The sequence below is a fragment of the Temnothorax nylanderi genome, unplaced genomic scaffold (assembly GCF_030848795.1).
Source record: "Temnothorax nylanderi isolate EJ_2023f unplaced genomic scaffold, tnyl_v1.0 TNYL_tig0152_pilon, whole genome shotgun sequence".
Lineage (NCBI taxonomy): Eukaryota > Metazoa > Arthropoda > Insecta > Hymenoptera > Formicidae > Temnothorax > Temnothorax nylanderi.
Window position 1 is genome coordinate 78,692 of NW_027249214.1, and position 13,268 is coordinate 91,959.

At 35.2% G+C, this 13,268-nt stretch overlaps 1 protein-coding gene across 4 annotated transcripts in view; it reads left to right on the forward strand.

Annotated features, from left to right (window-relative positions):
* The window catches only part of Bicc (protein bicaudal C), a 37,161-nt gene that overhangs the window by 9,759 nt on the left and 14,134 nt on the right, over positions 1–13,268 (forward strand). For 2 of the 4 annotated variants that reach the window (XM_071714993.1, XM_071714994.1), the window contains exons 4-5: positions 6,927–6,996; positions 12,760–12,839. In XM_071714993.1, the coding sequence (XP_071571094.1) occupies positions 6,927–6,996; positions 12,760–12,839 (150 nt within the window). Of the gene's footprint in view, positions 1–4,664; positions 5,533–6,926; positions 6,997–9,796; positions 9,834–12,759; positions 12,840–13,268 lie in introns of those variants that run through there. The other 2 variants (XM_071714995.1, XM_071714996.1) reach the window with 2 other exon arrangements.

Here is a 13,268-nt window from a genome sequence, read left to right on the forward strand (position 1 = left end):
TGAAAAAAACGAAAAATTTTATATTCGTGATTTAGTTATTTGCTTTCTGACATTTAATCCTAAAATCTAGCTTTAGGACGTGCACCGTTAAAAAATCTCATTATACGTATACGACACGAATACATATATAACAAATTCAAATCAAGTGATAATGAAATAAATAGATAAATGTAAACTCTTTTTTATAAATTTTTATGAATATAGATAATGTGTGAAGCACATAAGAATGATTACTTCTATAAATCCTTCGTGAAATTCGTGGAGTATCGATGATACAGCTCACGATTTCTTTATCAATTTCACATAGCTTATTTCTTCACGTCAATAATAATTCAAGCGAGCATTTCCTATCTTTGCGTCTTTGTATTTTAAATATTTTAATCTGGCGCATGCGTTTGTATAGATAGAGAGACGAATACATATATTGCGTGATCTTCGGTCCAAAAAACCGTGATACACATCCGGTGCTGATTCGTCGAATTGAATTCGCGATTCGCTGAAGTTGTATGCGTAATCTACCGCGGCATACGCAACCGAGGTGATTCGAAACGACGATAACGCGTGTAGTGATAACGGGCACCACACATGACCAGAGAGCGTTCCCAGGATTTTAAGCCGGAAATTAATTTTAACCGTAATCGGGTTGAGTATCGAGACTTTGATTACTTACCACTTGTATGTATCTCTATCAATTACTTCAAAATTTGTAATTGCTTTTAAATTGTAGTTCTGTATCTAAAAATCGGAAAGGGAGATTTCGGACGCACGGCTCCTATTGTATATATGTATATTTAAATGCAATGCGTTATCTCGCTTTATAATAAGATGCTTTATTGCGCAAGTAAACATGTGTACGTACTTCAATCTCTGGAATTTTTTAAAGAGCAATCGAATTCGGTGAAAGTTTGCGTGGTCGAGCTTTTTATGTATGCGAGTTTTTAAATTGCGATATGTGATAAGTCAGCATTTTGCGCAATAACATACTGTACGTATATATCGCCGATAGATTAAGTCTTTATCAATTGAGTAATATCGGTAACCTCTCTTCGAATTGTTTGTTACAGATGTTAATCAAATAGTTCTTAAGTACTGTTATACTTAATTTCCATCGATTAATATAGTCGGAAATGTCGAGGAATCAATTTGAAAGTGGAAAATGGATGAAATCCCGCGAACTTTCACCTGAATTGTTCAGAATTTTTTCCGCATTTGCAAAACGAAATAGATTAAAATCGCCGTCAAACACTCGTTAAAAAGTATGACTAATATAGTTGAATAAAATTGTCAAGTGTGTCACGATATTTTCAATGTCCACAATTTTCTTTGTCAACTCGTTGCGCAATCGACACATGCGATTAAAAGTATTTTCATATCCAGTCGGCACACATATTTATCTGGTTCCTATAATCAGCGACTCGTGCATGTTGAAGATAAAGACCCGCATGTCTTCGCGATAACTTCGCTTGTCGCACGATGCTTTTTTTTCGATCTCACCAATTTTATTGAAAGAAACACACACTCGCACAATTCGCTGTTCGTTATTATATTCCGTGAATAAAACATTCGAATAGACGGTATAGATATAACAGCAACAAACAGATATCCGAGTATTTTTAAACAAAACTATTTTTTTAATGCAAATTTTCCCTGGTATTTGAGACAAAGTATTTTGCGGAGAATTTACAGATATAAATGAAATAAAAGTTAGTAACAAACAAAAAGATTAAAATATTAAAGGATCTTATAATCTGAAATCCTCATAATTATATTCTTTTTCGAATTATAAAGCTATATTTTGTGTCGAATTATAATTTTGATTTTTTTTAAATTTGATGTCTAATGTCTAAAAAACATTTAGCTTAAGATTTTTGTAATTTCAACATATTTAATTGTTTAGATATTTAATTTGGAAAGTATGAAGCAATCGCGGAAATAAACATAGTTTCTATATTCTATTGAAATTCGATGGCAGTTAATGAATGAAAGCAGAGACGTATAGACAAAAAATGGCAAAGTTCTTTATATGTAGGTATATAGAATAGGTTGTCGCGAATAGGACCTAAGATGCAGAAACATTAATCTTTAGGTACCTATTGTAAACCTATAGGAAATATTGACATAACCGTTGTAAACCTTTTTATTTGGATTTTTAAGAAGTAAAGTGAAAGTATACACGTGTTCAATGAAATCAGATAAATAGAAAATGTGCTGCTAGTAGGTATACGTTTGGGCTAAATCTTCTGTGTCTAATACCTAATACTTTTACGCGTGAATGCACGAATTTCTACCTGAAAACATTCTTTTGTGAGTCTTTTCTATTATATTCTTTTCTTACTTAATATTGCAGTAAAAGGTTTTTTTTCGGTGAAATAGAAAAATTTTGCCGAGTAAATTTGTTTAGAAATACGAAAGTCTTATTCCAAAAGCTTTATTTATGATTTGATGATGACTAAAAGTCAATTTGCGACAAAAGAAATAAGATAGGAAATAAAAAAAAGAAAAAGGTAAAGAAAGAGAAAGTTTCGTTACATTTCGATTTCTTAATGCCCTTTTTCACCAACGTCGTTTCTTGAATCTTAGTTCAATTCACTCTTCGTCTCTTTCTAACAGTCTCCCTTAGAAACCGACAAAGAGTGAATTGAACTAAGATTAAAGTTAAGCGACGTTGGTGAAAACGGGCATAAGTAAGTTCTTAAACCATTTGTCACAGGAAAATTTTATGAAAAGAAATAAACTTTACATTCCGAAAATCATTATTCATCGCTTTTATGAGTTTTAGCAAGCGAAAATACATCTTATCTCGTGAGTTTCTCTGATTTATGGGGGATAGGATTTTTGAAAATTTACCGTACTGTGCAGAGGTTGACAAAGTTGCAGATGTTAAATATTCAATGTTCAGTATCAATATATCTTTCCGTATGTACAAACTTGTCGGCTGTTATCGCTGCATCGTAATTGTAACTGCTACTCTGTCGTTGTTATCGCTGCATTATAATTGTAAGTTGCTACATTCGCTGTCGTTGTTGCAGACACTGCAGCAAAAACTACTACGTCGTATGTAAAAATATAACAACCTAAGAGCGCAGTGTTAATATATACTTATACCTACATGCAACGTCTACAGATCAACAATTTCGGATTTAGCCAATGACCAGTTAGCTCAGCAATTTGCTGGTGTGGCATCTCCCTCGCTTCCAATCCAGTCAGCTTTTAAAGAAACGCCCTTTTAGAACCGAAACAATACGACCCCCGAATGCAGGCCTATAAAGAGGCCCTACAGAGCTATGTTCACTTCAGTACCTGAGTTGCTCCAGTCGACATTAGGTCCTAGTTTCTATTGAGACGTGGTAGAGAGAGTACGTAGTGCAATAGCAACAAGTCAGAGCATTGTATATATCTTCGTAATTTTTTATGAAAATATACGTGCCTACTGTGCTGTGATCATAAGTAATTTTTTTTCATAAAGATAGACAGGCTAATATACGAGCCGATAATCGCAGATATTTGTGCTGATACAGTATCATCTACAGTATCTATTTGTACAACATTATCTCGGTGCAATATACTTTGATTGAAGAGGATTCGAGGAAGAGCTGGAACGATATCTATAACATTGTAGATATCTATATCTAGTTTGTTGCTGTTTAGATATTTTTAAAAGGGCAAGACAGTTTTCATCTTATATAAAACATGACGCTTCTTTCGGTAAGTTTCATATTTAAATTTTAATATTTGAATCTAATAATTTAAGATGAGTAAAAGATACACAGAGTACTTCGGACGCGGATTATGTTATTATTATACCAAAGACTAAAGGTTGTCGTGTATCTGAGCACACATGACGAGTGTTTCAAAGGAATAAGATAATCATATGATTCACTGTTATTTAAAAAAAATTAGGATATTCGGTAGTCGAGAAATATGTCTAGAATGCGCATATTATAAATATGTGCATAGCAAATAAAAAAAATTGCGACATTTATATCTCGACGAGTTTCGGAAAAATCGTTTCCTAAAAATTGCGTAGATCCTTGTCCGCACACTGAGAAAAAAATTTGTTAATCCGAAAAAAATATTTAGTCCGGGATACGTGCAACTAAACATTTTAGTTAGTTTAACTAAACATAAGTTGAATTAATTAATTCTTGATTAAAAAATTTTTATGGTTGACAAGAATGCACTATACCTTTTTTAGTGCAACGTAATAATTGTTGAAACAACCAATGTTTAGTTAACTAACTAATATGTTTAGTTGCACGTATCGGACTAAATATTTTTTTCGGATTAACACATTTTTTTTCTCAGTGCAGTTTTTGAGCTACCGAAACTCATCGAAGCTACGAGTGTATTCGAAAAGACACGTTCAAATATCCCATAAAACTTCCCGAATTATTCTAAGCAGTCTCCAAAGAAAACAGAAAAAGAAACATAAATTCTAACAATGGGAAGATTAGAAATGCCTGTCGGGCCGGAACTTTCTTTAATTCGTCTTAGCCTTAATTTGGTTTATATAAGACAATGGAAGCTTGTGAGTCTCTCAGGTAAGGAAGCGAAGAAAGGGGGTTCGCGGAGGCAGGGTCGCGATGACTGCCAACATGGTGCGCAGTGAAGTGAAGTCGTGACCGGTGGCGGGAGTTGGAAAACGTAGTGGGAGGCGATTCGACCGGACCGACCCGTTATATTATCTCGCGTTAGTCAGTTAGTCAGTTTCCTTTCGTGCCAGTGATCCCGCGGTGATCCTGCGATGCGATTCGACAACGACGAGAACTCGGCCGCGTAAAGAAAAAAGTCCCGGCTCGAAATTCTACGTGTTTGACGGGTGGATCCCGTATCGGTGTGAACAAGTTTGAGGGGAGGGGGGAAGATTTGTAGCGAGAGAGAGAGAGAGAGACGACTAAAATCGTAGTAGTTTCAAAGTGATCCACGTGCGTCGAATCGCGCAGCGAAATGGAATAGAGTGATATAGGAAGCCACCTAATAGCCGTAATTGGGAATCGCGGTCGATCGATCGGTGATCTTCGACGCGAAATAATTAAAAGGCATTTGGTGACATCGGATCCTCGTTGTCGGCGATCGACGGATCTTCGACGAGATTGAACGTGCGGCCGATAAACTCGCGGAGACAATTATTTATGTCGCGACCCTGCCGGAACCTGCTCGATCAGTTAATTAGATCTTCCGGTATGTTTTACCGCAATCGGCGGTGACTGCAGTGAAAGTAAACTCGGTATCTCGATTCATCCGTAGCGCGATTAGCGCCTCAGTGCCTAAGAATCCAACCGAGTGACCCGTTATCGTTATCGTGAAAGTGATCCACTCACCTCCGATTCTCGAGGTCGCTCTGTGTCGCATAGAGCGACCTTTTAATAAGTGACAATTGTGAAAACTCTTTTTTTTTCTCCTGGGAATTCGCTCTTTGACTGTCCTTTCCTTTGTCTTTCGTTTCTTTTCGTTCTTACTGCGAAGATCGAAGGCCTCTTCGCAGCTGGACGTTGACAATTGAGGGATACGCATTCAACGAAAATGACCGTGGTAATGATAAATGTTTTCAGTTTCAAATGGAAATTTTTTTGCAGTTGACATTGTGCTCGTTCGATTTTAAGTTTTATTCCTTTTACGTGCATATGCAACATTTTCTCGGATTAGAAATTAAATAGCCACATTTAATGCTAAATCTGATTCAAATACTTATGGTCTAGGACCTAAGAAGTTAATAATATTAAATTCTAGTTAATAATACTTAGATTTTAATTATTAGAATTTCACGGTTGTACTTAGGTTGGAGAACAGATGCTGTGAAATTATATATTCTGAATTCTATATGATTTAGTCTAATTCATAGTTTAAGGCAGTCAAGTTTCTCTTCGAAGTTAGAAGCTACGGGCAGAAGTTTGCATCTAAAAATAGTTATCTTTTGTCTAAATTTAGAAGTTATGTGTAGACGTTTAATAATTCAAAGAGGTAAAGGATGCAGGCTAAAGATAGAAATTGTAGAAAAATACTCTCACTCTCACTCGCGATACGCTTTCATGATACACGAAACCTTCGACAATTGTAGCAAATTCTTTTCAACGAAAATTGGATCATATAGATACTATTGCTGCAACCTTTTTAAAGTCTACTATTAAGTATAATAATAATTAAGTATCGTGCAGATGATACTGCAGTTGAAATAAAGATTTCCTCACATTAAGAAAAAGAATTATTCCATTATATTCCGTAAGAAGTTCTTAATTAATGAATTCATTTAGGTTCTCATAAATCCTAAAACACTACAAAGAAATTCCATTAATGAAAGAATTAATTAAAGAATATACTAATAATTTTTTATATTTTGAAATACAAGTTATATGTATAATTGTTTTTTCATGATAAACGCACGTGATTAAAAACAGGGGCATGTTTGTCTAAAATTAAGTGCTGTACATGCGTGTATAAAAAAAATTAAATATTCGAAAGTTATATAAAAATATGGCAACTAGAAAATTGATAAAAATCGAAATGATAAAAGACGATTGCTCCAGAAAGTGAATAACAGTCAATGTATAACTTCGATAAAAGCTACGTGTCGAAGAGATTAAATATTCGTGAAGGTCATGTGGAGATATTCTGAAAAATTGATAAGAAATCTTAAACACTGAATCATTAATCATCGACAAATATTAAGCAAAAAATGAAGAATTTAAGAAAATATTAAAGATATCTCATAGCTCATTTATAATTAATAAATAATTTGTATCTAGAAGTTTATGTAGAAATTCAGTAACCGTCTAAAGGTGCGGAAAAACTCACAGATGGGAAATATTTCGAAAATTTTTTGGTACATTTTAACGACACATGTGTTTGCATTATTAAGTATCTCGAGAGAGATCTTCAAAAGAAATTATTTGACGATGCAGAACAATAGCGATTTTGCGTTGTTGCAGGTTATGGAGAGAACAAACACTATCGTTACGTGGCCATCGAGACTGAAGATCGGAGCAAAGTCGAAGAAAGGTAAGCACTGTTATTGACTTAGTCATCTAAAGGCAATCTGTTATTTGGATTGCTTACTTTAGAAAAGTTTCCGGTTTAAAATGTCAATAAGATAACAATAGATATAGAAGTTTGTATTGTCGTATTGTATTGCAAGTATCGATAGCATAGGCCGAAGGGATTAGGAATTAGGAACAGGAATGTCTAAAATTTTAAGTATGACCATACGAATAATGAAAATAAAATTTTTCCTTGCTATGTATAATTTGTGCAAGAAGGCATTATTTGAGCTATTGGTATATGTGATTACAACAGCTGACATGATAACGGAATGCCTTTAGCTTCATTAATATTATGTTTATCTGTGTTTCCTGACAAATGAGAATTGGGGAGCAACGTTCTTTCTAAAAGCCAACTGATTCATTTGCATTTGATACCAGTAGCATTGTCATCGTCGTCTGACGTTGACAAAATATCCATTAACAAATGCAAACGCACGCCCAAAATATAATTAGACTGTGATGGCCTGCTTTTCGTTTAATCCCGAGGTAGCGTGAACAAAAATTCCAAAAATTCCAAGCGAATGGTACTCTTTCTAATTAAAAATAATTAAATTTCTAAAATTATAAATATCCGTGCGAAAGCAGTAATATGGAGAAGTAATGTTTTTCTTTACCGAGATTCAAAATCCACCTAAAAATATGTGCTGCATGAGTTCGACGATTACCGGGTTTTTTTTCTCGTGACAAACAGGATAGCGTGAAATGAACGCGCAAACGGAAGCTACCGATAGCTCGAAGGCGACGCGGAATTCAGATTCGTTGTGTCGCGCGTCCTTGGAAGATTATACCCGTAGGAGAAAATCATCTTTCACGATCCTCCGCACGTTTCTCCGCATTCGAACTCGTGCGTAATCGTGCGAATACGCGTTATTCACGGATTGCACCAACCTAGTGGTCGGTCGTGCCTCTTCGTCAGCTGACGCGCGCGCGTCTTGCGCACATATTGCTCTACGACCGCTATTTAAAGTTTCATCGCTGGCGCAAGTAAAATCGCGTGCGAAAAAAAAAAACATTTGCACACCTCGCGGAAATTTTAAGATCGATTGGACTTGACTGACGCTAAAAGTTGCAAGACAATTTTTTATTTAATTGAGATTATAGATACACACAACAATGTTCTAACATTTAAATAAAAACTTCAATCCACATGGGTTTTTGTGAAATTCTATAATGAGATGAGCATAATTAATGAAGTGTATAATTAAACAAAGAACAGTGAATTTTTATACTTTGAAATGTCATCTCGATTATAAAACATTTGACAATCCACGAATTTTTAATGAGTCGCTAAAAATAATTGCGATGCAAGAAGCGTCAAAATGAGAATTTCAAAAAGGTCGAAAGATCGCACGTTCGCACAAAAATTCGCATAAAAATGATCGCATTAAAATTCGAGAATTCTAGACATATATCTGCCACAATTGATTAATCATCCATCGACGTTTTTCACGTCGATTGCGAGATTATTTCGTCACTTATTTCTCGATAAATAAATAACGACGCGTCGATCGATCCAACATTCGTTGAAGCGGCGTCGTCGTCTCGTACAACCGGACCTTGTGGAAATTTTTTGGTGATTCATCCCTCCCTCTCGTGACCTAAACAGCTGTTGCATATATGTTTCTTCTCTCTTTTTCTCTCTATCGCTTCCTTTTTCTTTATTTTACGAATTTGCTCACGCGTGGTAGCCTATGTAATCTGGTATAAATAAACTCAGGTATCTTCTTGTTCGTTTTGACTTCGGATTATGATTAGAACGTATGAGTTATCTCACACAAACACAAATACACAGGAACAAAAACGCTTACATACGCGATGCAAATGCATGATCGGATTACTGTGAGTCATTTACAAGTTTTGGTATAGGTAGTCATTCTAATAATTTCTTGTATGCAATCGCGGAAACGTCAACGACCACCAAACGATAACGCAAGAGTCTGTCGCAAGAGTCTAAATTCTGTAGAAATTCACTTGAAATATTACTTGCGGAATATTATGGATCTATTTAATGCGTTTTTTTTTTAAGCTACATAGAATGCTCTAAAATGATTGCTATTATATGTGAAGGCTCCAGCTGATTTGAAGTAAATTTTGTTCTTTGTTCAGCATTAAGTTAATTAATTAGATTTTTATTTATAATTAGGTTTGATATATATATTTATATCTTCCGAATAAATTAAACAAAAAGTAATGGCATTTTTTGTATCATACGTCACGCGTGCACGTATAAAATAAAAAATTTTCTCTTCTTTAATTATTCTGTTCCTTTATTAAGTTGTCAAGTGAATTTTATTAAAATAAAATTTTAATTAATGTTCAGATTAACATGACTTTAATATCGAAAGTAGACCGATAATCAAATTATTTAAGTAATTCCATAAATTGGTCGATTAATTAAAAAAATTTTTGTAAATATTCTACGAACTTATACATGTTTCCATACGCGACTTTGCAGTTGATAAGAAAATTACGAATGGCAGTAAGTATTCTCGTACAGATGTAATACTTGAAATGGAATTTACTCGAGGCGAATGGGTCAAATTGACTCACATCACGCGCTCTTCAGGGTTAATAGATATTATCGAGTTATCTCCCCCGTGTCGCGATAGGATATCATCTTGCGATTTGACCTGCTCTCGAAGCCGTTGTTGTGAATTTTGCGCAGCGATATCGACGGGATTCTAGTCCGGCCTAACCAGCTGGATAATTGTCTGTGATCGAATTAAGCGTCAATCAGTATCATGTAGCCCGCTCTAATTCTTCGCCGCGTGAAGATGTCGATGTGCTGCGAGTCACGTAAGCCACGGTGCTCTTCGAGTGATAAGACTATACGTAGTTTTTTTCTCTGGCGGACGTGTAACTACATGTGTATAACTACATGAGGAAAGACTATAATAACCGTTACACAATATCTATGTCTGGATTCAATCATATTTTCTATAAATGCAACAACGATCCAATGCATGCAGTGTATAATCAGTAAAAGTAAAAAATTTATTATTTCATGGAATCAATAGGAAAAGAGGATACAAATAGAAATTACAAGTTTAGATGAATTTAATTATAAATTGAATTTAAAAGCGAATATCTATATACAATTTATAATCCAACTAAATTTTACATTTGCTATTTTACAGAAAATTTTACGTCACAAAGTTTAAAATAAAGAATAAAATAGACGAAGAGATAAAGAGTTTCATTTCGAAATTGAAGCTGTATTTATTTCTCAATAAATTGCCAGTTTTCTGTTTGCTCATCACATCACAGTTATATTTAGTCAACAGATATTGAACGATGTGTGTTTGCAAAGTAAACAACAAACTTCAAAAAACCAGATATCGCGTGACTTCGCAATACTACTGTTTCATAAAATTATCTAACTTTTATTTCCGATCGAAATCGAGGAAATTTATAGGATTATCGTGAGATCGATCGAGGAAGTTTTGATTTAATTCATTACAACTTTATCGGAGCATAAATTCTGGAAATAGGATAGGCAACGTATAAAGTAATGCTATAAAAAAGGATTTTTAAAATTATTCTTAATTAAAAATGTTTCTTTATTAAATATTACTTATCGTTACTAAAAAGATCAATAACGAAAAATCATTTGAAACCACAGTTATTATTAAATTTCAGTGTATCCAGATACAAATATTATATTTTTAAATGACAGTTATTATAACTTTTCCTCGTTTCGTTATTATCGCAGTTCATCCTCGTATATCTCATTGTTATCATTGTTTCCCCTCGTATGGATTCTCTTCTTACGAGAATTGATCACGAAGCACAGCGATATGTACATTTTATTAAGGAACATCTAGTATCACTCAGATAATCAGCCGAGCCTCCGACACCTGCCCCTCTCTTGTTACCGCAACGGCAGCCGACACTCCTTATCGCGTTGTGCAAACAGGATTCATCTACTTTCTATGCTCGGCGCGGCTAAAGAGGTCAGGTCAGGCCTCAAAGTCTTGCACCGAAGAGTCCGCATGCTACCGTCGCGTCGATTCTAAAAATAAAATCGCGGATTGTGCGGCGAGGACTGATAGATAATCGCACTAACACAGCATTTTCTATGGTCTAAACGCCTCGCCGATCGTATAGGAGAATTTGATCGGACTCTGATTTTCGAAAGCGTATTATTTATATAGATATCGCGTTATTTTCCACGGTATCTCTCTTACGTAATCAGGGAGAGATAAGAAGTGCGAACTTTGCGACGCAGACGATATGGTATCGTTGTTTTGATTGTATGAAATTCCGAAAACGTGTTTGTCTTTCTTCACGCAGAGAAATCTCCGTACGGGAATAGAATTCGACAGTGCCCCAAAATCTCAAAATAATTCTCATTTCTACTGAATAGAAAATGTCATTGAAACAACGATGGTATCTTAATAATCGATTTTCGACTCGATTTCTGTTGAAGCAAATCTACTTGAGATTAATTCAAAATTAAAATCTCATTATCCACTTGCGCGCCAAAATTTTTTAATATTTATAAAAAAAAAGTAAGAAAAGTAAGAAAGTATAACCAGATTATTCAGTAAAAATTTCAAGGAATGAGGAAACGTCGATTTCTCCTATCAAAACTCATATTTCAAAAGTCACATTTTTAAGCGTCAATAAATCATAGTTTTTTATTTCGCGCATATTATCTACTTACATTTAATGATTGATTCCTAATTCTCAATAATTATTGTATCTAAATGGATGAATTATTGAGTCTCGTCCATGCGTGATAAGGATCGAATAACGAGCGAAACGTGCACGTGCGATCATTATGCAGCGTCAATGACGCGTCATCGCACTCGACTTTGGAACACACGTTATACAGTCGAAGGCCTCGCGTTCAGGAAGAAGCAAGCGTGCGCTTCACGAATACTAAGATTGACTTTAAAATGATTGTCGATTGACTTCGGGTTTTCTGCAGTGGCCAATTCTCGCCAGCGACGTCTTTCTATTTTCGGGGCCCTGCGCGTCGTAAATTTCTTTCGGGATCACATCGGAATCATCGACCGATATAGTATTCAGCGACAAATATTCACCAATACCAACGTTTTTGTATATCGTCTACAATATATGCGTCTCCAATATTTTCATTGAATCGGTAGAATTCTTATTTTGCTACAGGCTGAGGGTGCTTTTGTTACATACATCTAAAGCGCGGTGAGTTCGTCGACCTTTACAAGGAAAAATTTCACCAGTTTTGCGGATATTTTGCTTTCAAATCGTAACAAACCAAAAGAGTTTCTGACGATACACAAAAGTCTATGACTGTTTATGTCAGTGTGTGAACATATATTCGGTGTCGGTCAAACTCGGTATCGATGAAAGCATTGTCGACGAAATCTTTGTCGATGGTTCCAATATATAACTCAATGTGTCTGAGGCCTATGCTATATTAGTCAATCCGAAAAAATACGGACAAAAGATACATGTGGAAAATACCTAAAAAAGTTCTTTTAGAAAGAATCTATCTATATTCCCTGAGAGATATTTGGTAGCTAAAGAAGAAGTTACTATTTCCGTAAATTGCTTATTTTGCCAGGCGCAGAACGAAGTATAATTATGTAACATGTAATTAACGAGGTCTATTATAATTGATTGCTCGGTGTAATAAAGGTGCGACTCGCCGCCGCCTTAAATTATATTACGTGCTCTCTTATACGCCCACACACGATCGTTATCGTAATTCAATTTTCTGCCCTTTTTTTCGCAGATCCGCACATAAAAGTTGCGGGACGATTAGATGATGTACGATCAGCGAAGGAGAAGATAATGGAAATTTTGGACACACGGGTAAGTCATATATATTGTACATATTCCTACCCGGTATATCGATAGAACCCAGTTTGCGTCAAAGATATCGTCTCACAATTAATACTGCGAGATTACAAAGATAGGAATGGTCTTTTAGTATTTAAAAATATATAGCATCTTAGATGAATAGGATAGAGTGGGGCACGATAAATTATTATTTGCAAAATTGCAAATAATCAAATGCAAAATTGCCGTCGATAATCGCAAGCTCTTTTCTTGTAAAGGGGCAATCGTTTTGTCGACGAGCAAAATTCCCACGAAGGAAGTATGTCAGCGTAACGGGAATCTATCGAATATTTAAACTGCAAACATTGAACGCATTGGCTATAGAAGTCTTTTCCTACTACGCGCTACGGTGCAACATTGTCTGCGGCGCAATTACCAGAACGGTCTTACAATAGAGAATAG